The sequence below is a fragment of the Pithys albifrons genome, chromosome 1 (assembly GCF_047495875.1).
Source record: "Pithys albifrons albifrons isolate INPA30051 chromosome 1, PitAlb_v1, whole genome shotgun sequence".
NCBI classification, from domain to species: Eukaryota; Metazoa; Chordata; class Aves; order Passeriformes; family Thamnophilidae; genus Pithys; species Pithys albifrons.
This window is the reverse complement of record NC_092458.1, coordinates 58,172,373-58,199,197: the sequence shown is the minus strand read 5'-3', so window position 1 is coordinate 58,199,197 and position 26,825 is coordinate 58,172,373. Positions and strand designations below refer to the sequence as shown.

Genomic DNA, 26,825 nt, shown 5'->3' with positions numbered 1-26,825 from the left:
CTGATTACGTGACCAATGTGTCTGTTCTTGAACAGGCAGGGGTCAGCAGTATTGAGGCCATGCTGATGAGAACGCAGCTATGCTGGGCAGGGCACGTCTCCAGGATGGAGGATCACCGCCTTCCAAAGATTGTGCTCTATGGTGAACTTGCCATCGGCTGCCGCAAGAGAGGAGCCCCAAAGAAGAGATACAAGGACTCCCTGAAACAACACCTCAGCCTTGGCCATATTGACTGCCACCAGTGGTCCACTCTGGCCTCCAATCGGGATTCATGGAGACACACCATTCACGACGCTGCTGCTTCCTTTGAGAATGCACGGAGAGTCAGTCTTGAGGAGAAAAGACAACGCAGAAAGAACCGTTCCTTGCCAATGTCACCCAGGGAGACGTTCCACTGTGCCTTTTGTGACCGGACCTGCCTATCCCGTATCGGCCTTTTTAGCCACCAGCACGCTTGCAGTAAGTGTGGGTAGTGCCCTTCTCAAATCTTCGTTCACGAAGCCTAGCCATGATGATGATGAATCACCTGTGCTTAAAAAGGGAGGCAATTACCCCAGAGCATCTGAAAGCCTCAGTTTCAGCTGCAGGAGTTTTGTATTCTATTTACTGCTTCTACTTATTTCTGGATGTTACCATCTGGATTCTACCTCCTTTCTACTTCCTCATGGTTAGCAATTTCCTAAGTTTCTGCACATATTTTTTGCATTTTGTGGACAATCAGCAATTTTTTAGCTCTGCAAATATAGCTCAGCATTCCTTCACTTTATTTTTAGCCCAAACTGGCTACTAGGAACTACAGCCTGCTAGTTTGGAGCCTGCTAAGGCAGCTGACTCACAGACCAGATGGCTCAATTCTTTTCCAAAAGCTCAGTGAGAACGGAGCTGTCATTTCTAATAAGCCATCTGACTGCAAATCCTGATAACGCTGATTCTTGAGGTGTGTTGCCCCTCAGCAGGCTCCACAGACTGAGAAAACACCCTCCATTCACTCCCAGTTGTTGTGTTTGGGTTAAGAATAGAGTCGCATAGACGTTCCATTTGGAAAGGACCTACGACGATCCTTTAGTCCCAACTGCCTGAGGGCAGGTTAAAGCATGTTGATAAAGGCATTGTCCAAACGCCCCTTAAACACGGACAGCCTTAGGGTATCGACCACCTCCCCAGAAAGCCTGCTCTAGTATTTAGCCATCTTCTCGGCCAAAAAAAAAAAAAAAGCTTCCCAATGTCCAGCTTCAGGAACAGCTTTGAACCGCTGCCACGCATCCTGTCGCTGGGTACCAAGAGGAAGAGCTTCACTCCCTCCCTGTCCACTTCCCTGCTCAGAAAGTCGTAGAGAGCAAACGAGGTCGCCTCTCAGCCTCCTTTTCTCCAAAGCAGACACGCGCAGAGCCCCAAGCCGCCCTTTGCAGATGGATTTGGTATTGTTTATATTTGTTCGGATTTGTTTGGTTTGGGCTCCGCCTCGGGAGGCAGGGTAGGCGGAGGGAGGGAGGGACAGAGGGAGGGAGGGGAGGCGTGTCGAGAGAGGGCTAGAGGGAAGGGCGGTGCGTGGGCCGGCGCCGGCATCGGCAGCAACTGCGGATTGCCTCGGCGGGCAGGACGGAGCCAGGCGCCGTGGCTGCAGGTGGGAACAGGGAGCCGGGAATGGGAAGCCGGGAATGGGAAGCCGGGGTCGGGTGGGGGGTGCCTTGCGGGGAGCGTGGCTGGTTTGGGTGGTAGCCGCTCGGGCGGCGGGATGTTTCGGTGTCTCCCTTTGGACTGAGCGCTTGCCAGAGCTGTGCGGCAGGCTGAGCCCTCCCATGCTTTCCGGGGGCAGCGCTGGGTTGTTGCCATCGCCGGTGGTTTCCCCTGCCCGGCTCCGGGGCTGGGGGAGCAGCCTGGGCTGCAGAGCCGGAGCGCCGGGGCTTCGCTGCTGCCCGGTGCGCTCCCTCTCCTCCTGCTTTTGCAACTATCTGCGGGGTATCACATATCGATACCTTCCTCTTGTGCACAGCGTAGGTGTTCCTGTTGTGTTGTTTAAAATAACCCCAGGAAACAACAAAAACCCCAAAACTTACAGTCAGGCCTTTTTTAGCACATTTCCATTGTTGCTGATCTCTGCTTTTCGGTAAGTTTATAAGCTTGCCAAGTCAAGACGGAAAAATGTTCAGAATATTAACTGTGAGGTCTGTAAAACAGATGGAGAACCGCGGATAACGTGGTGGTGACTGTAATACTCTTCTCTATTGCTTCCAGGTACTTAAGCACCAAAAAAATGAAAGCTTTCCCATCATGTCTCTCCATGCAGTAGCGCTCGCCAGCTACAGCAGACCAGAAGTCTTCAAGCACTCCTGCTCTGAAGAGGTGAGGCAAGGGAGGCATCTGAATGGTGGCTCAGGGTGCTCGTTGGCTGGGGGGCTTTTTTCATAAAACAGCTTTTAGTTGTCAATGGTTGTAGTAAATACTTCTATTTTTTAAATGCGGGAGGTTTCATTACAGAGTTAACTTGGGAAATATAGTCCCAGTATTGAGGGGGATAAGGCTAACTTCTCTTATGCTGTGAAGATGTCAGACAGTGGGGGTTTTTTTGTTATGGCAGTGTGTTGTGGTGCTTTTCATGTGCTTCTGTTGTATTTCCTGATCAGTGCTCTTTAATAGTTTTGTTTGTTTGTTTGTGTGTGGGATTATATTTTTCTGTGTGTTTTTTCTTTTTGTGTGGTTTGTTTTGGTTTTTTGGTAGTTGTTTGATAATTAAATACTAAGGGCCTTCATTCCTAATCTGTGATATAGTTGAAATTGTAACATCCTGAAAGTAAATGCAAATATTTTACCCGAATTTTCAGAGCACTGGTTGTATCTGGTAAGACCTAAGACATGTGATAGTTGTTTAAAAAGAGATAAAAATCTTCAAATTTAGCACTCTTAATAGTTATGCCTGCTGACAAAGTACTCCGATTTACCCTGATGTCAGGCAGTTGGGGTACTTGCATCCTAAGTGGTAGTCTGTTAATTGCTGATATTGAAAGCATTTTTTAATTTAGTAAAAGTAATTAAAAAATAGTTCCTACTTTATTTGGTAATACTGACATAAAGACATATTGACATTATGTATAAAGTCTGCTTACACACTAGTTTCTCTAAAGAAGGTGAAGAAAAGAAAACACTATCAGATACTGAAATGAGTATTTTTCTAAGCACTGGCGTAATCAAATGCTAAATAATTTAAATTCAGCATATTGGTTTTGGCCTGAAACAGTATTCTTCAGTTAAAAGGGAAATTCTGTGTGGGTTTTAATTTCTTCTGCTTTCCGTTGGTCTGAAGGATATCTGGACAAGATCTGCACTCTGAGTCACCTCACTTTTCTATGTAGGGGAGTGTAGAGGTCAAAACAAAGGGTGACAGAGAACAACACACCTGTAACTCCCTTTTCACATGGTGCAGGGGCAGGTGACAGGAATCCTGCGAGTGCTTTTGTGTGGAGGCTTCTCACTGACATGGGGAGAAGGCAAGAGGTACTCCTTGGCGAAGCACTTTAACCATGCGCGTGTTGGAGCAGGGCGTCCCTTTGATTTCCCTGGTTTCTGTCGTGCTCTGCAGGTCAATGATATACTTGACAAGGCAGTGGATGGGGAACAGGGCCCTTACAAGGAATTCTGAAGGAAACATTTTGCTTTGCTTTGTGTGTCTTATTCCTTTATTGGAATTAGCCCCTGAGTATCTGCACTAAACTGCTTCCCTGATTCAGTTTACAGTGGTTTGACAATGTGGTAAATCCAGCTTTAGGGGTAGAAATACTGAATTGGAAGCATCACAACTGCTGAAGGTTAAGTGCTGATCTGGTACAAACATGCTCAGTCAGTTAAAATGCATTCAAAATTTTGGTCAACTTATATTGGCAGGCTGTATGCCAGGTTGAGTGCTATCTGTGTGTGAGACTTTTTGCTTTATGCTGGATCAACCATGTTGCTGATGTGAACCACGTGTAGTGTGTTCTATCAAATTAGATGACGTGACCATTCTTGCTTCCAGTTGTTAGAGCTGGGAGATTAAGCAGCACATGGATCACATGTTTGTGGAGTTGGGACCTCATAGATTAGTTTATACCTTGTATACAGCTAAGTTAGTCATGCGCTTCCAGCTACAGATGGTGATTCCTTGAATTCTTTTCTACTTCGTTGCTGCTTTTTTGGCAGATACACAGACATACAATTCAGCTTTTTGTCTTGTATATGCCTGATACACATGGTTTAATCCTCCTACTGTGGGGAGTTTCTTTTGGTCACCTGCCTTGTGGAGTGAAATGAGAGATGCATAGCTGAGATGCTCTGATGCTTCAGACCATGCTTGTTTCTGGGGAGAGTTTCAGACACCCAGAAATGTAGGCAGTGGTTAGGTGACTGTCAACAGGCATCAGAATAGTGTTCTTTCTGCTGGTATGACTGTGAGACTGAGATTATCATTAGCAGAGTGGTGTTGTTTTATAATCCAATTGTCTGCCTCTGTGTTCTTGTTGTAGTTAAATCACAAAAGCCTAAAGGTGGCTTTCACCGAGTCAGCGTGTTCTTCAAATCCCTCAGCGAGGATTAGCTGCCTTGCTCCGACACCTCAAATCTCCGTGCTCTCAGGTATGCTAGTTCATTCTGAAATGCCTCTCTGTGGGAAGCTTCGCTGGTGCTTGTAGTGCTAACAAAAGCTATCCGTGTTTGGGTGTACTAAACAGCTGTAGTCTGGTTGAAGAGGGTTCCTTGTTTATTGACGGTAAGGGTGGTAGAATGTCAAAATATATTTTACAATTTGAAAGTATGAGTGCTTTTTGTCTTTTAAATGGTTGTTTGGCCATTTCACTTACATTGACATTTTGTGTGCTCATGAGTAAAATACTTGAACTGTTCAGATGATCTTTGGAAGGTCAGCTTCTTGTTCATTGAGGAAATAGTTTCTCAGATTTTGACAGATTATCATAATTACTCACATGAATATCAGTTACAAAACTGATTTTGAGATTTTTTTTTTAATTGGAACTAACCTATTTCTGATAATACCTTAAAATGGGATGTTTGGTTTTGGTTTTTTTTCTTGTTTGGTTGGTTTAGTTTTTTGTTTGCTTTGTTTTTGTGGGGCTGGGTTTTCTTTAAGATTGTCAGAGCAGAAGCATGAGTTAATTTTTTAAAATTTGTTCTTTTTTCTCTTATAATCCACTGAGAACAAGTATGTAGCAGATTTAGTCAGCATGCTTATATGACTAGTGCTAGAGATGTACCATAATGCTAGAGTAGTGGAGATGACAAAGGAGGAAAGTAGATGGAAAGGCTGCTGGAGCGGCTTTGCAATAGGAGAGCAGAACAGAAGAGCTGAAGGCAGTTGTGGGATTGAGCACACCCTCAGAATGTTTGCAAATGATACCAAGCTGTGTGTTGTGGTCAACAGACTGGAGAGAAGGGATGCCATCCAAAGGGACCTTGACAGGCTTGAGAGGTGGGCCTACGGCAACCTCATAAAGGTTCAACAACGCCAAGTTTAAGGTCCTGCATCTGGGTTGGGACAATCCCAAGCACAAATACAGACTGGGTTGAGAACAGATTGAGAGCTGCTCTGAGGAGAAATGTTGGTTGATGAGAAACTCAGTATGTCCTAGCAGTATGTGCTTGCAGCCCAGAAACTCAACTGTATCCCAGGCTGCATCAAAAGTACCATGGCCAGCAGGGTGAGGGAGATGATTCTTTCCCTCTGCTTTGCTCTGCTCTTGTGAGACCCCACCTGGACAACTGCATCCACTCTTGGGGCCAACAACATAGGATATGGACCTGTTGAAGCAAGTCTAGAGGTTGGTCACGAAGATGATCAGAGGGCTGAAACACCTCTCCTATGAAAACAGACTGAGAGAGTTGGGGCTGTTCAGCCTGGAGAAGACAAAGCTCTGTAGAAACCTTCCAGCAGCATTCCGGTATCTAAAGGGGGCCAAGAAGAATATTGGAGAGGGCACGTAGTGACAGGACAAGGGGAAATAGTTTTAAACCAAAGAGTAGATTTAGATTAGATGTTAGGAAGAAATTCGTTATTGGAAGAGGGGTGAGGCACTGGATCCAGTTGCCCAGAGAAGTTATGGATGCCCCACCCCTGGAAGTGTTCAAGGCAGGGTTGGATGGGGCTTTGAGCAACCTGGTCTATTGGAAGGTGCCCCTGCCCATAGCAGGGGTTGCAACTAGGTGATCTTTCAGGTCCCTTTCAACCCATACAATTTCACGTTGGTTTTTTTTTATTCTAACACTAAATATTTTCTTTTGTGTGGAAAAGATGATACTTGCAGCCCAAGTTAAGGTATTCATGTGCAATTAAAATGTCAATAATTACCAAAATAGCTTTCTTTTTTTGGAAATACATTTGTTTGAAAGTTATCTAGTTTCAATTTTCCCATTCCTGCCCTTTTGCTGCCATGGCTGGCTACATTGGCGGGATGTTTCTTTGTGGGTGCAGCCAGTAAAATATGCAGTTTTGTTGCTACTTCTGCAAGAGATGTGTCCTCATAAGTGGAAGGGACCAATCCCAGTTACTGACTGTTTTTGACTTGGCATTACTAGGCTAACTTTGCTAGCAGCTCTTGCTGTCTAGCTTATACATGATGTTCTCAATTTTTTCAGCTTTTTCTTGATGAGGGCTGGTCTTTATATAGACTTGCTACTCCAAAGTAAGTAGGGGTTCTTGTTTTGGTTTTGATTCCTTCCTTGATAAACTTTCTTATCATGCATGCTGGCTTCCAGTTGAGTTTCTCATGGAGAAGTTTACTATTTTCCATTGAGATATGGCCAAGGAGAGCAAACTCTGGGCAAAGTCTGTAGTCTGCAAGACTTGCTGCTTTTTTCACTACCAGTGTTTAACATTCCTTGTGGTCTTAACTAGGAGCTCTTTGTCTTGGAAATTCTTCTTCTTGATTGTATCTATTCTTAGAATTTTACAACAGCTTATCTGACCTGAAGGAGACTGTTGTCAGCTTCATTGTGTTGATGTGGTCCATGGTTCCTTCTTGAACATAGACCTTGTCTCTAATCTCTCAATTACATGGATTATGGCAGTTTCTCTGGGGCTTTTTTGTTCAACATACAGGACTTCAATTTATTCTTCAATAGCTACTGGTTGCAGTGTGTGCTTCTGTGCCCTGCAAATGTTACCACATCTCCTACTAAAAGCAGTTTTTTCCATCTTCTGCTGAAGTACAGTTTTACAGTAGATCACACAGGATCTTGGCAGCCAGTGCTTTTGATTCCTTCAGAGGCATTTTAATGAGCATTCTGTGACAGAGCTAAGTTTTTTGTGGGTTCATGTAAGTGTTGCCACCCCCATAAATAATAGACTGAAGGTTACTTTAACCATTTCTACATGAGAAAGTGCCTGACTGAACTCAAATACACAAGCACTTGACCTTTTATTACCCTGTGACTAAAGGTGTTTTTTTCTTTCTGCTCTGTTGATCCTCCATATATATTGCTATAATGTAATATTCTCTTTTACTGGCAATGGAACCAGTACCTGTATCAGTAACTGTACGTCATCCTGTTTTGTAGAACAGTGATGTTTTTGAGCATGCTGACAATCAGTCACCGTTAAAGTCTTAGTTAATTGTGTTTGGCTAACAGCAGAATACTTTATTGTTTGTTTATTACCTAGCCTTATCAATGACAGAATTGCTTCCTGTGTGCAGAAAGCAAGAGCTTTTTTGCACGAAGAGGTAGCAGCAAGTGGTGAGTGAACTCATGTCTTTCCTATCTTCTTGCCTGTGCCAAAAGTAATGTGCATTTTATTCACATTGTGTATTAACCTTTTCTTAGGACTGTTTCCTAACCTCTTTGTTTTTTCCCTTTTCTGAACAGATGAATCTTCACGGCCAGCAGTGATTGGACATGCTGGAAATTTTGGATCATATCCTAACAGTGCTGAAGCTATCAAAGACATTCTCATGTCTGTTTTAAATGCATCTGGTTTGAAGCCCTCTTTGGTGCTGGAGCAGAGCACAATGCAGGGAGCAGAGCATCCGGACAGTGATGTGGAACAGTGGGAAGAAAGCAGTGCAGGGGATAGCCGTGATGACAGTGACAGCGATTCTGCACATCACAACGCTGCCTGTACACAAACAGACATTCGGTTTACAAGGCACCGGGCATGTTGGAACAACACAGACTCTGATTCCTCCAAATCTTTGGTGGATACTTTTCTCTGTCCCCATTCCTCTGACGGAGATCCTGCTGCTTCCTCCTTGAATGGTTTTTTGGACATGTCCCCTCTGAAGCGTGACTGCTTTACCCAGGTGACATTAACAGGAGGCACTGTCACATCAGCTGTTGTGCATTCTGGAAAAGAACATTATACCTTCCCTGAAAGAGACTTGACTTTGATGAGGTTTCTTTCTGATTCAACTGTTGGTAAGCCAGCAGATACAGTGCAATACCCTGATGCCTTGGAGCCTGTGCCTGTCAGCAGCAATGACAACAATTCTCCCAGTGGGCTTTCCCAGTCAGCACCAGTCAATCCAACAGGTAACTTTACAGGTGTGTTTTTGTTGTAAGATTTCTGCACTGGGAAAGACAACTATAATTGAAGTGGGCCTTGTTCATGGTGATTGTGAGTTAGATAAATGCTGTCAATCAAAATGAGAATGGCAAAAGGAGGGAGGGGAGAAAGAAAAAGCTTAAAAACTAAGGCGAAACCAGAGGGCTGGACTGGGTAAAATGGGAGACACTCATGCTTGCAGTATGCATCTCTCATGATGCAGAAATGCTTCTGTAATATGCAGTTGTTGGTTGGTAAAATGTAAAGGTCGCTGAGCTGTGAGCAATTTAGAACATCCACTGGATGGGCTTTCTACCAATATTGTCTTGTCTTCACTGTTGCCTTTCTCCCAAAAGCAGAGAGCATGGATATGGGCATTGGGTAGTGATTCACTGGTGTGTGCAGACTTCCAGGGTCATCTTGTGTTTGACATGAGCTGGAGGAGAGGGAGTCCTTGGATTCTGGGGTTTTGGAGTCAGGGCATTGAGATCCATTCTTAGTATGACAGAGTTGGACTGTTGTTCCTTTTCCCATTCCCAAGTGCATCTAAGGTCTTGGAAACACAAACACTCATTCAATACAGAACAGAATCTTTTTATCCCTCACCAGTTTTCAGCCATATGAATATCCCATGTGCTGTCTGTGAAGAGACACCAACTGAGAGCTACTAGTAGGGGGGTGCCCTGTGAGCAGGATGCTGTCTGTCCTTTCAGTGTCAGGGGCCTCAGGGCAGTGCAGGCCTATAGGCAAGGAGGTGTTCAGTGGGAATGTTCAGCACCTGCCCCAGAGGTGGATAGGGATGCAGTTGGCCTGGCCATGGATGAGGCACTGAAACAGGTTCCCTAGGGAAGTTGTGGATGCCCCATGCCTGGCAGTGTTCAAGGCCAGGTTGGAGGGGGTCCTGAGCGGCCTGATCTAGTGACCGGCATCCCTGCCAATGGCAGGTAGTTGGAACTAGATAATCTGTAGGGTCTCTTCCAACCCAAACTATTCTATGATTCTGTGATGATAGACATTGAGCCTCAGGAAGATGTTGCAACCTGAGGCCTGATTTTTCTACTGGAATAAAAGCAAACAGCAAGGAGTTTTTATCTGCCTTTCTGTTAGAAATAATGTGACAGAGGCTAGGGATGTTTTTTATTTCTATTTTTTTTCCTTCTCCCTTTAGTCAGTAGTAGTCCTAGTGGTGACACTGCTGAGAACCACTTCCAAGTTCCAACCCTTCCTAGCCATTCACCCAGAGATCCTCTGGTGTGTCAAGTTGGCAGCAAGGTCTCAAACAGGCACGTGCCATTGCAGGACTGGGAGTTCTTAATAATTACAACTTTGTCATCCAGGATAGGCTGTCGTCAACAGTTAATACAGTGACGATTATGGTTGTTTCCTTCCGCTGGGTGTTTTGTTGGCTCAGTGTCTTTGAGAAGTGCCTGTCAGGGAGAAGGAAACCACACCCGGCAGTTTGGGCTGGCTGGAGCTGGTCACGCGGGTTTGGGTGGCTGGGTCTGGAAAACACAGCCCAGGCTCTCGGGGTCGGTGGGAACTGCAAGGCACGTGTATAAGAACAAATAAATTGTGCGTGACTCGATCTTCTGGCACGGGTTGGACGTGTCACAAGCTTGTGTTGGGTTGGTAGCACTGCTGGCTGTCCAGAAAGCAAAGGAGGAATGTGGCAGCCGAGTGACTGAAGAAGTAGCATCCTTGATTTTACTAAAAAATACTCCTCATAGGAGCCAAGATCCTATTAGACACTATTCACTGTGGTGGGCTCTGTCTGCTTTAGACTCTGGCCTGCAAAGCAAAAACTTAATGCAATTTCATCATTCCTAGTTGCTTTTAGCCATTTAACTTGCTACTGGGTAGCCTGGGGAGTGAGGTGTCCTTCTCTTCTTCATTGTCCAGGACTATGAGGATGTGAAAGTGAAATGCAAAATGAAAAAAGAAATAAAATGCCTAATTTGAAGGCAGGAATTATACACTAGCATTTCCTGACTTGCTGTCCTTTTGATTGCTATCTCAGAGGTGGTAATTTCTCACAGGAGAATTGGTGATGGATGCACAAAATGTAAGAAAATTATATAATATAACTTAAATCAGAGTAAGTAATTTTTTTTCAGTGGAATTCGGTGGTTTTGTTTGGTGAGTTTTTTCTGCTGGTCCCATGAAATTCCTGTTAAGCCTTGTTCATATATTTAGGTGCCGTTCTCTGGTGTCCTCATGCAACCTTCTGAAAAGGGTCTGTCGTTGATAAAGAGTTTGTGACTGAATTTGGTGTTTTCTGGGGGCTTTTTTGTGGCTGGTGTGTCACTGACTGGTCACAGGGCTTGTTCTTGCTTTTGACCTCTATGTACATCAAGGTCATTTCCTTCTTTGGCTCTCTAGGGCTCTTTCCCCAGCAGCCTCCAGGCAGCAGTGTTCAGGACCAGAGCAGCAACCAGATAATTTTTCTGCATCAGACCCAGAGTTACATCCCACTGCTGGATGTGCTGGGCTTCTTCCCTGTGCTACTTCTCACTTTACATTCTTTTTACTTAAAGATGCAAGTGGGATGCCAGAGGTGAGCAAAATCCCATTAGATTTCAAAATTACATTTAATTCCACCTTATATTTTATAAAGAAATGAATAATTTTCTCATTTTCTTATTTCTATTCATTATTTTTAGTTCAGAAAGTAATGTTTATCTTAACAGATGAGAATGTCAGCTTTTATCGAGCTGTAGAGCTTATCCAGTAAGATGAATCATCAAGTAGGTATGAAAATAGCCTAATTAGGCTATTAAATCTGTTTTGAAGTCATACGGTCAGGCTTTTCATTTTTCCTTCATGGTATACACAATGGAGGTATTAATAATTCTGTACAAAACTACGACATTTGTGTTGCTACGCTGAAGCACATTATTGGCTTTCCAGCCTGATGTTGTCGATGTTCAGGGCAGCGTAACATGGTTTCTATAAATAAGACAATGTAAATAATCTAAACTAGGCCTGAGAGTCAGTGCTGCTTAGTTGGGAAAAAAGTTTTCATAAATTGCAGCCATATTTTGTTGCACCTTTTTAGCTTTTCTGTGAATTTTAAAAAAATATAGAAATCACGTTTTTTTTAAAATAAAAAGCCTTTGGTCAAGCCATGCTGTCTGCAAAGGCTTTAAATGGTGTGTGTCGTGGCCATTTGCATACAGTCTATTTTATCCTGAAAACATCATGAGAGTGAAACTGATATTGCTTGAGTTTAAGGTCAAAGAAGAGGTAGTAAACACTAGTCAGTGTGAAAAAAATGGGAGTCATTTGCTTTCATATTTCATTAATGTGTACATTCTTAGACATTATATATAATCTTTATCATCTTTACAGCAACTTTCTTGTAGCAGTGGCTGTGATTGCTTTGAAAACAAGAATCACAGGATACACTGAGTTGGAGTCATCAGGATCTTTGAGTCTATCTGCTGGACCTGCTCAGGACACCCCAAGAGTCTCATCATGGATCTGATAGCATTGTCCAAATGCTTCTGAGGGCATGATCATAGAATCATAGAATAGAATCGATTGGATTGAAAAAGACCTCCGAGATCATCAAGTCCAACCCTTGGTCCAACTCCAGTCTGTTTACCAGATCATGGCACTCAGTGCCACGTCCAATCTCAGTTTAAAAACCTTCAGGGCTGGTGAATCCACCCCCTCTCTGGGCAGGCCATTCCAATGCCTGATTACCCTCTCTCTATAAACAATTTTTTTCTGATCTCCAACTTAAATTTCCCCTGGCAGAGCTTGAGCCTGTGCCCCCTTGTCCTATTGCTGAGTGCCTGGGATATCTCACACTTTCAGTTCTCTCAGAAAGAATATCGTTGCCATTTACATCTAAAAAGCAGTCCATAGTTCATCTATAAAAAACTTGATGTATGCTTTGCTGCACAGTTCTTATCAGGAAAAGAAAGATTAATTTTGTTTCACACGCTCAACTGTACTCATCAGTGAATGCCAGGAAAACAGAACTACTGTTTTGGGAAGCATGGGGTATTGTGGCTAACACCACAGTTGGACGTGTTGCCAAGCAGCGTGGGTTGCATTTAGGAACAGGAAGGAGATTTTCTTGTGGCATGGAAACATAACATCAAAGTGTTTCCCAAACTTTCTCTAGTCACACAATGCCAGCAGTGGTACGGGGAACCTTTTAAGGCTGATGCATCTCTGCATGCCCCGACAGCAGTGAGACTTGTTTTTCTTCCAGCAACCGTGACTGACCAGAGCACAGTGGCAGCAGGCTGTGTTGCCAGATGCAGAGCATTGGTGTAAACTCAGCCTCAGGCTCTGGCTGTGGTTGTCCCCAGCAGCTCAGGAGGCCGTAGCTGGGAGAGGACTGGTGTGGGAGTGCAGTGCTGTCACTGCATGGCATTTAAACTATGTTTCTCTGATAGTTGATGCTCATGCTTCAGGTTGACAGTGTGTTCCTCACATTCTTTATTCCTTAACTTTCACCACAGCCTCCAGTGCCAACAGTGCTCAGTTTGGGGGAAGAAAGTTTGCTTTGCTTTCTGGAAGTTGACCTGCACGCATCCTGAGAGCTGCAGATAAATAACTAATAAAAGTTCTTGTTATACCCACAGATTCTACTTCTCCTTTGAACATAAGTGCTATACCTTTGAATCGTTCATTGCAGGACATCTGCATGCTTCCAGAGGATGTGGAGAAGGTGAGGACAACAAATACTATCATCATAATGTTTTTTCCATTTTATAGTGGAAAAATCAAATGGCAAGAGGTGTTTCTCAATAAAAGAACTTCCTGATACATGTACTAATCTTTGCAAATACTGTATTTTCCCTCTTCTTGCCCCCTGGGGGTGAACCTACAAACCTAGCATGCCTATTTTGTCATTTATTTTCTACTCTGAATCCATTAATTAAACCTTATTTTAAAATAATGGAAGTATTTAGGAACACTGTATGTTTCAGCTTTTCATTCTGTTATTTTCCCACACATTCCTTGAGGAAAAACAGGATTACTTTAGTAACTTTAAAATTGTTTTAGAATATGTTACATAGAATTTGTTGCAGCTACATGCATATGGATAGGATTTACTTTGTACCTTTACTGTCAGCAGATGAGGAGAAGTTAGGGATTTTTTTGGCATCTGCTTATGATGAGCATGTGAGATTGCTGTCAAAGAAGCAGAGTATGAATAACAGGCACAATAACTCAGAAAACTGCAGTAATTTAAGCAGTTTCTGATAGGGGCCCAGACAGTCATAGGTGTGTTGTCAGATAGGCAGTCCACTCAATCATATAAACAGAGCTAAAGATGAGGAGATAATGCTGTCATGCAACACTTTGTATACTACATATTAATCTTTTCTAACAGTGGGGAAAGAGGGGTTAATGGATTGCAATGAGTAGGGCTTAATACAAAGAGCTCTAAAAATGTGCCTAGAGAAGGAGATTTTTTTTTGCTGGACTGTGGTTGTGCAGGTGGTCCCACGTCCTGGTCCCAAGAGATAGTCGTCTTTGTACACAGCACTAGTTTCACTGGAGTGTCGAGTTCTGCATTTGATTTGAATCTCTCAGCATCCTTAAGGTGCATTTCAAACCAAAAAACCCCACCCAAAAAATCACACACCAAACCCCAACAAACCTGCGAACTAGCTTTTCATGTTCCTTTTTTATGAAAGGTGTTGCAGAAAGGAAATGATGTTTCTGTGTCTGTAATGTGGGAACAAGAACAAAAGTAATTTGCTTTCAGTCATCAGGAGACCAATGAGTAGATATCTGGGTTAGAAACCACAGTCTGACAAGTATTGAGTGAGTCAAGATCATACCAGCTACTGCTACTGTGCAGAGGACTGGGGGCTGATGTGATTACAGGTTAAAAGATAGCAAGACCTCAGTTCATTATGAGCAAATGCTGCCTTTACAAAAACAGCAAACGACAAACCCCAAAGAAACAAAAAGCTCCAAAGCACAAAATACTTCTGAGTTGGGAAATAATCTCTGAACTGCAGGACCAAAACCTAAGGTGTCCACAAGTCTGTGAGTTGTAGTCGTGCACCAGGAAGGAAATGGGCCAGATAATCTTAGAGGGACTTTCCATTGATGTTCGTAGGAGGAGACAGAAATGAGAAGGTTGGTGTGTCACAGCTGAATTAGGGCTACTTCCTAGTGTGAGGGAGGTATCAGTAGGCAAAGATGAAAGCTGATAGTCATGCTGAGTACAGGAGTCCTTGTATTCTGTTCCATCTTTTTGCAATGTAGCTCTCTTAGATATGCTCCTAATTGCTTTTAGCAGCAGGACATGCTGGTAGGCTGTGCTCTGCCACTAACTTGAGATTTTCTGAATCTTCAGAGTAACAGATATCTCCCAAAAGGAAAAAAGCTGTTTCATTATTTCTTTACTAATGGAAATACAGCAAACTCTTGGACTCTTAAAGTTCACTGACAGTGATCTCTGGATAAACTGTGCTCCAAGCAAGTGAGTTAATCAGTGTTAGGGGAAAGATAAGTCTCTTCAAACACCTACAGGGACTTGGTGGGTGCTCTCTAATGTTGAAATTAATCTCATCCAAATGTATTTGTCTGTGAGCAATAAAAAAGCTCTGCTGTCTGTTGTGGTCCTTAAGATTTAGCTATTTCTAAACACTGATGTCTTTCTTCATGCTTCCAATACAAGCTGAGGGAATGTCATGAATACTGATATTGAGCGGTACAATTTCCTGAATATAAGCCACTTTTATAAAGCTTTAATTATTCTGTACTTAGAATCTCTAGCCTTAGATACTGCCATAACTTTTTAGACATAAATTTAAGTTTGCATGATGCAGTTGAGGGGTGAGAGGGAGAGTATCCTGGGCATCTCTGGGTTTCCACCCATGTGCCTGAGTGCACCTGTCTCTCCATGATGCATCCACTTTTGAGCTGAGACTGCTTTGGGAAGCTGTGCCCAGGCCAGCAGCAGGTAGCACAAGTGGGACTGGTGTATTGCTCTATTAGCCCACAGGAAGCAAAGGATACAACAGTGACAATGGGACAGGGAGCCCCATGTTTGTCTGGATGTCTCAGTGGTCTGTTTTCCTAGAGAATGGGTGACCAAGGCAGGCAAGATGACAAGGAACATAACGAGGAAGGGTTGTCTGGTTTGGAAATGCTACAGTGAAGCTTTGAAGCAGCTACCTTTTATTTAAGGCAGTATAAAGCTCAGGGAAGTGATATTCCTGATTACCTTTTTCATAGACTTTCTGTGTAGCATTGAGTTGACCATGTAAGCTGTCTCACTGCATATTCCCTACTTCACTGCCTTAACTCTAACAAATGAAAGCATTTCACTAGCTCCTGTACTGCCCACCACCTGAAGATCTACAGTCCCTTCAAAATTTGCCACTTCTGGCCCTCTCCAAGCTAGCATGTGTGCAAAACTGCTCGTACTCAGTGACTTGAAATTAAATCATATTAAATAGGTGACATGGATGCATGCTTGCATACTAAATAATGCAGTGTAACTAGAAGTCTACATCTCTAAAATGCATACATATTCATCTGTTAGTCATGTAATGAAGTTTACTTTTAGCTAATAGATGGGTGAGATAAAAGTAAATTGTATGTTTTAATCAAGGGTGAGAAAATTATCTAGGCAGTTGCCTTTTGCATGTTGTTTCTGAATTTTCCTTGGGTTTTTTTTAATGTGTATAAATGAAAGAAGAGTTAGATTTATGTTTTTATTTATAGAGTTGAAAAAGTACAGGGAGGAATTATGTATTTGACTTCATCTTAAGTAAGTATCAAATATGCTGTGTACTAATGAGCATTCCACTCTTGTGCCCAGGAAAACGCGCACTTCTTTGTTGCAGATATGATTATAGCATCACTAGAAAAAATGAAGTGTAATATCTTAAGTCAACAAGCAGAGTCCTGGGGTTTGGAAGAAACAAGTGGATCAGATGGCAGCTATCACACTGATTCGGAGTTATATTCTTACCCTGCAGTGAAGAAGGCTGATTCTTCTGTTGCTTCTTCAGACAGTGGTTATGAAGGCAAGTTACTTTGTCTAGGGTGCAGCCTTGTCTGAAAGCCTCTGCTGTTTGTTTTTGTGCAAGAAACTACTAAATTAATTGGGGCGTTGCATGGAACCAAATCCTGTTATTGTCCGAGTCTCTGAAGCGCTATGTCCCTTGAGGATGATTCTACCACAGGAGTTTTTCCTGTATGTCAGATACTTTCTTTTGAATGCACACATCTATGTTTTACTTATTATAGTTAAATTATTTTGTACATTCAAGAGAAAATGTGAGGTTCAAGTGTCACATGCCAAACATGACTCTTCAAAGAGTGGTGCCTGTAGTTGACTCATTTTCTCTCTGCTTAAATCTTTTCTTTTTTAGGATTTGCAGCTTAGCTTTTTCCTTCTGTGCTTTCTTCTGCAGTATGCAGATCAGGCCATGCAATTAGTTTGAGTGAGACTGCCCAGAGTATTCATTCACAGATAGATTGAGGCAAGATAATAAATACTCCTGGCATTATAATGCTTCAGTCAGCACATGAGTTTTTAAGTAGAGTTTAGTCTCTTGAGTAATGATAGATCATAAGTCTAAAGTCTAAATGATATAACTTCTGTGGAAAAGTAAATGATGTGCTTACACATGAGAAGGGAAGAGACCACTGAGAGTACAAAAGATTTTGGTTTATCACTAGAAGCTTCTTCCTGAGGAACCAAGGGATATGACAGACTCCCAGGAATTGGCTTTCTCTGTGTATGTATTAAAGTAAATAATTAAAATTGCTCTGTAAATACAGTCTGTGTGCTAAAGTTCTGTTAACTGATGAAAAATATAATTGCAGGTACTTATATTCTGGAAAAAATTAACTGGTATTGTCTTTGTCCTGCACAGGCTGTGCTTTGCTGCCTGTCAGCTCCCCAGTGCATCTACCATCACATCATGAGCTTACCACGTTTCGTTGCCACAGTGACTCAGAGGATGAATATGTAATTATCGGTAAGACTTTAAAATTGTAACTGCAGAAACAGATTTATTGTTCAGCTGCATCTATTGCATTATTTGGGAATTCTGTTGACTTAGTAAATGTTATCAAAGGAGAAATAACATGAGAAAATGGAAACAATGATGTATGTGTGACTCCTTAGTAGAGCACTTGCAGAAATATCAAACTGGTGCAGGATTTCCCTTCTAGAAAAGAATAGCTTTGATGGTTTGATAGTGTGGTGGGCTGACCCTGGCTGGACATCAGGTGACCACCAAACCACTCTGTCCCTCCCCTCTTCTGCTGGAAAGAGGAAAGAAAGTATAAGAAATGGCTTGTGAGTTGACATAAGGACAGGGAGAGATCATTCACCAATTACTGTCACTGACAAAAAAGAATCAGCTAGGGGAAATTAATTCAGTTTATTGCCAACCAAATCAAAGTAGGATAACAAGATATAAAACTCATGTCAAAGCACCTTCCCCCCATTTCTCCCATCTTCCTGGGATAAACTTCACTCCCAATTTCTCTGCTGCCTGGGGCTTCTCATGGGTCCTGCCAGGAGCCTGCTGCAGCATGGACTTGTCTCTGGGTCACAATCTCCTTCTGGCATCCATCTGCCCCAGCATGGGCTCCTCCATGGGCTGGATGTGGATATCTGCTCCCCTGTTGACCTCTGGCTGCAGGGGCACAGCTGCCTCACCATGATCTGTACCATGGGCTGCAGGGGAACCTCTGCTCTGGCTCTTGCAGCACCTCCTGCCTCTCCTTCTCTGCTGATCTTGGTGTCTGCAGAGCTGTTGCTCTCACATTCTTACACCTCTCTCCAGCTGCAATTGTACAGGTTTTTTATCTCCCCATCTTAACCCTGTTATGCCAGAGGTGCTACCACTGTGGCTCGTGGGTGCAGCCTTGGCCAACAATGGGTTCATCTTGGAGCTGGCTGGCATTGGCTCTTTCAGACATAAAGGAAAATTCTGGCAGATTGTCACACAGTACCCTTCCTCTACCAAAACTGTGACATGCAATCCCAACACAGGGACTGAAATGATAACTAAGAATTAAACTCAGGGAATATAGGTGAGAAAAGTGTGAAACTGGTACAGCCTCAGCCAACTATAGCAACATTGTTTGAGAGGATTTAGGACATGATAATTTCCTAATTAAGCATGTTGACTAGGTTTTAGGCAGCCCTCCCTCTGCTTCAGGACTAGAGCAGAATGTCACTGTTCCCTTATAATCACCTGTTCTTTGCTTCTCTTCAGGGCATCCTGATTTTTCTTTGGTTAGCTTCTTGGTTTAACACATACAGAAATAGAAATCCTTAAAAGCAGTCTGTGAAACATTTAACCTCTGTTTTTTTTTCCTGATAACAAATAGGGATTTTATTGCTCTCTTTCATTTCAGACATTTATTTTTCATCTCTTCTTTCCCTGATCTAAGAATGAAGAATTACCTCCAAAACTGCATTTTTAGTAGCAAGAATTACTCTGAGATGGATGAATTGGGGAACATTTGTCTTGAGAGCAATAAGCATGGCCAAAACTTATGCTACCATTGTGAATACCTTGTTGGCATAAGCATATTGCGTCAATATAAACATAATGAAGAAGTGTGTACCTTAATTCCATTTATCTCACCTGTTACTAACTTTATAGCATTAGCTGGTATGTTTGTGATCAGTGTCTCCAAATATCTGTCAGTGTCCAAGAAAATGACTGTGCACTCTTGTGGCTCTTTATATCATTAGTTATATTGAGTGCCTTCTTGCTAGACCGTGACCAGCAGGTGCTTTCTCTTCTTAGAACTTCTGCTCCTGAAGGGAGTATGGGGTGATGATAGGATGCATAGGTGTTAGAGAGTATATTTCATTTGCGAAAGTCAGAGATATGCAGAAGAGACAGGACTCCTTATGCCGGTTCTACAACTAGGGCTGAGGTTATTTCCCACATCCAACGGGGGTGTTGTAAAGATGAATATATTTGAAAGTGACACTGTGGTAATACAGAAAGTAGATTTAAAATGGTGCTGAGTCACAGAAGCTTTGTTTCTTCGATGGCGTGATAAAATTTTCTCCTTTACCACAGAACTTGAAGACCTTGAAAATCTGTCTGTCACTCCAGATAAAAGGTATGTATTTCTAATATAGTCCCCGGTGGCACTGTCTTTTCAGCTGGAGCAGCTTTCTGGTGGTTCTTCTGGCTGGGGCAGGGAAAGGTGTGGGAGTGGTAAAGTTGGCCCTCCCAAAGAAGGGGAAGGAATGCTGCTTGACAGCAAATGTCTCTGGCGCTTGGCTTAGCAGAGTATTCGCTGGTCCCTGAGGCTTACTGGAGGGTGGTGTCTGTGACTCTTTAAGGGCCTGGGTGTATCAAAGAAAGAAAGTAGGAATGAATGGATGGGAGAAAACTTTTCAGGTACGTAGAAGAGGCAGTGGGGATGCTAATGACATGCTGCCATTTTTCATTGACTGTATTTCTTAACTTTCAGGTCATCTTTTGAACCAGGCAGCAATTCTGCTGAAGCAACTGCCCAGGAGTTGTGCAGAGCTTTCAGAAAATACTGGTTGCAGACAGACTCTGCAGTTCAGCTGTCTGGTTGCCTGAGCTCATCTAAGCAGAGAGTGAGTCTGATCTGAAAACAACGAGCTCTTTATTCAGTTCCCCAAATAATCATTGTCTCACTGCAGCTGCTTCACTGTTAAGAAAAGGGGGAAGCTACATTAAAAAGAAAAAAAAAACACCACAAAATCCCCAAACAATTATAGATGAGTGCTTACAGTTTATTAGTTCACTTTAAATAAATTTTTAGAAAATGTCTTCTCTGTAGCAATTTTCAGCACATTTAAGACATGGAGTTGTGAACAATCAGGCTGTGCTTTTTTCTGGGACTGACATGAGGGAATTTATCTAATGAGGGACTTCATGTAGATGAAAAACTGAACTTTAAAATCCTGGAGTATAAAGGGAGATAAACATTCTCCCATAGCATTTAACATACGAACAGTTGATGGCCTCCTTATCTTCACAACTTTGTCTTTCCCAATAGTCTGTGCTGAAAGAAGAGATTCCAAAAGAACTTGAGTCCAGTTTGAATCTGGCTGAAGAAATAAAGATCATGTCCAAATTAAGAGGATCTTCTGGCTGGTCCCCACCAAGATCACAGATTATATTTAATATTCATCCTTCAGTCAAGTAAGTTTGGAGGCATCTGAGCACTGTCATTTAATATAGCAGGGGGGAAGTTGACGGAAAGAACTTGGGTGATCAAGAGGTCCTAAGGTTAGAGCTAATTCATAACACAACCTTAGAAAGCAGATTGTATCTTTTTCCCTTCTGTTGGTACATCCTGATTAACACAGCACATGCACTTCTGCATATGATAATACACATACTTTCTGGTGGCAGCAAACTTAGATGGCTCCTAAAAATTTCATTTTGTGGCACTACCTGAAGAATATTCTTAACTTTTCCCACTTTCCTGCTAATATTTTATGGATGGCAGGTTTTCAGAAAGCAGAGAGGAAAACAGGTCATGTTTGGGGACATTGCTGTCTCACTCTGCATAATGTGCTGTAGAGTGCACACAGTAGGAAAGCTGGCTAATCTCTGCATTGCTACAGGTTTGGTTGCTTTTTCAATTGCAGATGTGGATTGTCCTCTCTCCCAACCCCTTGATATGGATGCCACCTTAAGAAATGGAAAATAATTTAATTCTTTCAGCAAGCCATAGTTGATGTGAAATAGTAGGAGTCAGCTCCTAAGTTGGGACATTTTCATGCCAGCGTAGTTCTTTCATGCTTTTGGAAGAATGTTAACTAAAACTGTGTTTTGAATGCTGAAAGCTCTAACTATTTGCCTCTGTATACAGGAGAGATGCAGTGGTGGCTGCGCAAAACTTCACGTGTGTTGGTTGCGGAACCCCAATAGAAAGCAGTAAGTATTACCAAAAGTGGAAAGCAATCCCTCTAATAAGTGCATTGCTAGTAATCAGATTACACTCTTCACCAACATAATGTACCACAATTGTAAAATTATTGGAGCTAGAAGAAAAATCTCATTGTTAAATGTGCCTGCAATAGTAAAATAGACAGTTGAATCTTTACAGTGTCTGGAATTTCTCGTGGACAGAATACAATACTTGATAGGTATTCTTCTCATACATAATAAAAATTTGTGACACCCAACAACAAAACAGGAAAAACTTTTTAAAATTTCTAGGCTGGAAAATACTGGTTTTACATCTTCCACTTGTTTATTTCAAGAATTCTTTCTCTGTGCCAATTTACACATTTCCAAAAGTCTCTTCTAAGAGACTTTATGTAAGTTTATGGAATGTGTGGTTTGGCTTTTTCGGGGTGTCTTTTTAAAACTGTTTGTTTCCTTAGGTCTTGATTACAAAATCCTGCTTGATTTTTTTTTAATTTATTATACCTTGTGAGAACTGCTGGAAAGCACAATTATTTGCAGATCTGACAAACAGACCTTACCTAAGAAATCTTTGAAGTGGTGCTCAAGACTTGTTCTGGGTCAGCTCACAAGAGCAGCATTTGGCCTGTAAAGTATCAACAATCTGTGACGGCACATTAATTTTAGCAAACCCAAGATGCTGTAATAGCTGGAAAACCCCACAAACCTCTTTATATGAACAAGTATTATACAAATGTGACTCCAAAATTGTTGGAAGTTTTTTTGCTGTGTATTTTATCTGGCGTCTGTTCTGTGGGTAAAGCAACAGTGGTTTCTTTAGGATCTTATGCTGATTATAATCAGTTCAGCAAATGTGGAAATGAGGAACACTTTCTGTTCTAATGCAAAGTAAAGAGCTTGTGCATGTGTTTACCACAATAATATAACCTCCTATTTAAAAAAACAATAAAAAAATACCTTTCCCCCTCACTCCAGTAGGGTTATTAAGACAGAATAGGCATATAAACGAGGTATGTCCCATAAAACTTCTAAATCTAAATTTCCCATTTCAGAAATATTCACAATTTCATTGCTGTCTACCTGCAGAATATATCAGGAGACTCCGCTATTGTGACTACCTGGGGAAATACTTTTGTGACTGCTGCCACAGCTATGCCCAGTCTTCTATTCCTGCCCGAATACTTTCCAAGTGGGACTTCAAAAAGTACTATGTATGCAACTTCTCCAAACACCTACTGGACAGCATATGGCAGCACCCCATTTTCAATGTGTCCCGCATTAACAAAACGCTCTACACAAAAAGTAAAGAAATGGACAGGGTGAGGGTAAGTGTGGTGCATTTTTATTAGGAATTTATGAGCCTGAGACTTCTGGGAAAAAAACCAACTCCTTAGGGCAGGATGTCCTTTGCTGTGTATGTATGTGGGAAGGAAGAGAGTTCGTTTCTCTGGCTTGTCCCATCACCACTTCTGGGACTTGTTCTCTTTAACCTCAGATGAAGAAGTGGGTGAAGGGAGGGATTACAACCTATGCCACAGGTCTGTCTTCTTGTCTTTGAGAGCTGTTTCTCTGTTGGTTTGGAGTTTCAGTTCATGGAGTGGAGTTGGGCTCCAACAGTAAATATTTACCTCTACCTGGTTTATGGCTGTTGCAAAGTTCTAGAAGTTTTGAATGCCTCCTTGATTTTATGGGCCATTAGAGAAAACATCTTTGGCTCATCTAAGGGTTGTACCTCCTATAGCTTGAGGAAGGGTGTTCTGCTGAATATTGCAAGTGCTTGCTCCCGTCTTGACTGAGGAGACACTTACCTGTTCTTACACAGGTTTGGGTCTAGCTGGTGTGCAGACATGGAGTCATTTGTAGCATTAGGACTTGCTTCACTTGTCAGGGAATAAAAATAGTCTTTGCCTGCCTTGGTCTTCTGTGTATTAGAAAATCCAGTTGTTTAATTCTATGCTTAGTGTGAAGCTCCTATTTTTAGGTATGACTTGATGTAGATGCAAGGGTTGCTGACCCAAATAGTGGTGTTTCTCATTTATGCATGTGAAAATGCAATTGCTTTAAATTTAAAAATTGTTTTTTCCCCTTCATCTTTTAGGAGGCCCAAGAACAGCTTTTTCATTTAAAAAAGCTTTTGAAAACCTGCAGGTTTGGTGAAAGGTATGGACCGTGATTGTGCATGAAAAATAGCTTAGTAAAAGGTACATAAGATACTTATAGAGCCTTCTTCTCTACAGACATTTGACTCCAGTTTTAAATAAGTTAATGTGATTATTAGCACAAATTCTAATAATGTAATTGCCTTCTGTAATTGCACTGTAGATGTTGAGTGAAGTACAGGTTTTATGTAGTAGCTTTCTGTTTCTTGTAACATACTTAAACATTTGGTTTTAAATGTTGAAGGATTTTAGTTAGGTGTATATTTTTTCCTACTCTGTTTCCATTAGGTTCTCACTCATTCTTAAAAGATCAAAGATACTTATCTCTCTGAGAATATTTATCTTTAAAAAAGAGTTGGATTTTTTAAAATTAACAAGTGTGTTCATCGACAATTGAAAGATTTCTTCCAGAACTCTGTCATAAAGCTGAATTCAGCTTATTCTGTAAACATATTCAATTGAAAGTAGTAACCAAAGGTGATAAAGACCAAAACATGACCTTGCTTGTTGCCACAAATGAAAGATTTGTGGTGTTCACCTCCCCAAACTGTGGGCATGACTAATACCTAGACATGTGAATAATAAGACCTTTGCTGCAGAATTGCTGACCTTTTTAAAAACAGACTTAAGCAAAAGAAGCTTTAAAAGTAGGTTCTGTTCTTTCTTTGACAATAACCTTTTTTATGCATCAATTATGTGTTGTTCACCAAAATAAAAAAGAAATGTATTTTTATCTCTCTTCTGTTCAACCACCTGTGATTCCATTATGGAAATAAGCACGAGGATCCTTACTGTAACTTCGATCTACATCAGTGATATTTTAAAAGCAGGAGGTGTATTTTCTCTGTTCATCCACTCAGAACAAGCACAGTTTCACCCAGCAGTGACCTATGTAGGATAAAACTTGTCAATGTTCTCTTTGCAAAAGAAAATAAATAAGCCTAGCTTATTATATTAAATACTATATGGGATTTTACCTAATGTTCCTGAGGTAGGAGAGAGCCCTTTACACATTATTTAAGAATTGCTGGGATAACTGCATATGGCAACTCCAAGGTGTGAAAAATGTACATTGAAAGCAGACAGTTTATTTTAAGTCCCAAATCCCAGTTTTTGTTAGTGATCTCAGATTGGAGTGGAGGTAGGTTTAGCATGTACTTGCCTTGTACGATCCCTGTGTGACTAGAGAAGTGAGAGGCTTATTCTTGAAATGTACGTGGAAAACAACTTTATGTAACTTAAATTGGATTTCATTTCTTCTTGCAGTGTACTGAAGGAATTTGAACAGGTCCCCAGCCATCTGACAGAGGAGCTGCATCTCTTCTCACTGGATGATCTGGTGAAGATCAAACGAGGGCAGTTACTGCCGCTTCTTAAAGATATTCTGAAGAAATCCATCTCCCATGTGGATGGCTGTGAGGTAAGGAAAAGCTAGGGCTTTTGATGTTCTTGCAGCTGGCTACTATAAGGAGTATCCCTGCTGCCATTCCCAAATAATTTTTTCTTAGATTTAAATTCAACCCTTTTGCTGTTGTAGCTCTGTCAAGCGAAGGGGTTTATCTGTGAATTCTGTCAGAGTGCAGACCTGCTGTTTCCATATCAGATTGCCAAATGCAAAAGGTGCACAGGTATGTTCCAGCATCAGTGTTTTTCTTTCTTCCTTGGGAGAATTTTGGTATATGAAACTGTTTGGGCTTATTTTGAACACTGAGAACTAGGAAAGTATGTATATTTGAAAACCTGCATGTGCATTTGGAAACCATGGACAGTATGTGTCTTTGAAAAACAGCCTGTAGCCACTGTATGCATCAGTGAATTCAGTGAGCAAACCCAGGGATTTGCCTGAGCATGATTATGCTTGCAGGGGTAGGCCATTTTTTTGAGTCTAGGCATGAGGGAGAGCTGTTTTATCAGAACTTGCCAGCATTCATTGTAAATTATTGCAGTCGTGATTGTTGTCCTGGCCTTGCACTGATTGTGTTTACTTTTGTACTTGTATGTACTCGACAAAACATCATTCAAGGAACACAGCTATTGATTCATTTTTTAATTTTTTTTCTCCCTGAATGCTGTTCTGTATGTGTAAACAGAGTGCAAAACATGCTTTCACAGAGCATGCTTCAAGTCTGGAGGCTGCCCCAAATGTCTGCGGCTCTCTGCTCGGAGGACACTTTCAGAACCACTGTCACCTGTTCCTCAGTGAAACTGGATTCTTCTGACTGCTGACTTCAGAAGATGCTCAAAGCCAAATCTTGAAGTGCATGACTAAAATCTAAATGATGTTGTTTTAGACATTACTGGTTTTAATCCATGTCTCCTTTATGGGGGGGTAAAAAAAAAAGGCAAAAAAAAAAAACCCAACAACTTTAATATCCTCATTGAAAACTCACCCTAAAGAAGTTTCATCCTAACTGGTGACAGAAAGACTGGATGTTAATTCTGTGGGCAGCCTTTTGTTCCTATGTTTTCTCTTTGTATGTAAGATTTTTAATATTATATTTTTTTCATAGAAAAATGGTTCATCTCTGTAATTCTGTAGATAATGTATAGATAGTAAACAAGCATTGGAGATCCTTACCTGTGTTGGATTTTGGAAATGGGGGAAAGGGTTAAAGTATGAAATCATTCTTTGAAAAGCTCCACAATAAATAGAAAAGACTTGTCTGCAATTTTGGGCAGATGCTGATTGAAATTGTTATGACAAATGCTTAATGTGACCCAGTGGATTTTAAGTTTCTTTTAAACAGATTTATGCAACAACTTGTGATGGATGGACCTTGGTCTGCTGCTAAGTGCTCACTTAGCTGTTCTCACTCCTGTTGTCCAGAGAACAGAGGGAGAAAATAAGATGGAAGAGCTGACAGGTTGAGATACAGACAACTGCTGTCATGGGTGAAAGAGACTTGAATTGGGGAAAATTAAATTTATTGCCAATTATAAATTGAGTAGGGTGGTGAAAAGCAAAGACTGGACCAGTCATAGTTGCTCCACTACCTCACCCACCCATTTTTCCAGGCTCAATTTCTCTTCTTCATTCCCAACTCTTCTACCTTATCCCCTGCTCCAAGTGGCACAGGGAAATGGGGAATCAGGGTTGCTGTCAGTCCATAACTGCTGCTTTCTGCTGCTCCTTCCTACTTACACTGTTCACCTGCTCCAGTGTGGGTCTTTCTCATGGGCTGCAGTCTTTCAGGATAAACCTGCTCCTGCATGGGCTTTCCTCTCCAGGAAGATGTAGTTTCTTCAGGAAATAGGTATGTG

The 26,825-nt window shown here is 41.8% G+C and overlaps 1 protein-coding gene across 3 annotated transcripts; it reads left to right on the top strand.

Annotated features, from left to right (window-relative positions):
• Positions 1-1,535: 1,535 nt before the first annotated feature.
• RUBCNL (rubicon like autophagy enhancer) lies at positions 1,536-26,554 on the top strand. 3 transcript variants are annotated; one of them, XM_071551047.1, is made up of 16 exons: positions 1,536-1,624; positions 2,236-2,343; positions 4,497-4,605; positions 7,846-8,520; positions 13,120-13,205; positions 16,326-16,533; positions 17,389-17,493; positions 19,567-19,609; positions 19,967-20,099; positions 20,525-20,670; positions 21,347-21,411; positions 22,492-22,730; positions 23,504-23,565; positions 24,831-24,984; positions 25,102-25,192; positions 25,655-26,554. In XM_071551047.1, the coding sequence occupies exons 2-16, from the start codon at positions 2,272-2,274 to the stop codon at positions 25,765-25,767; spliced, it is 2,301 nt and encodes a 766-aa protein (XP_071407148.1). In that variant the 5' UTR covers positions 1,536-1,624; positions 2,236-2,271; the 3' UTR covers positions 25,768-26,554. The 3 variants fall into 3 exon arrangements, with proteins under 3 accessions (XP_071407148.1, XP_071407130.1, XP_071407140.1); XM_071551029.1 differs by having other exon boundaries at positions 7,846-8,508; positions 25,655-26,553; XM_071551039.1 differs by lacking the exons at positions 1,536-1,624; positions 2,236-2,343 and adding an exon at positions 7,643-7,716 and having other exon boundaries at positions 4,526-4,605; positions 25,655-26,550.
• The last annotated feature ends 271 nt before the right edge of the window (positions 26,555-26,825 follow it).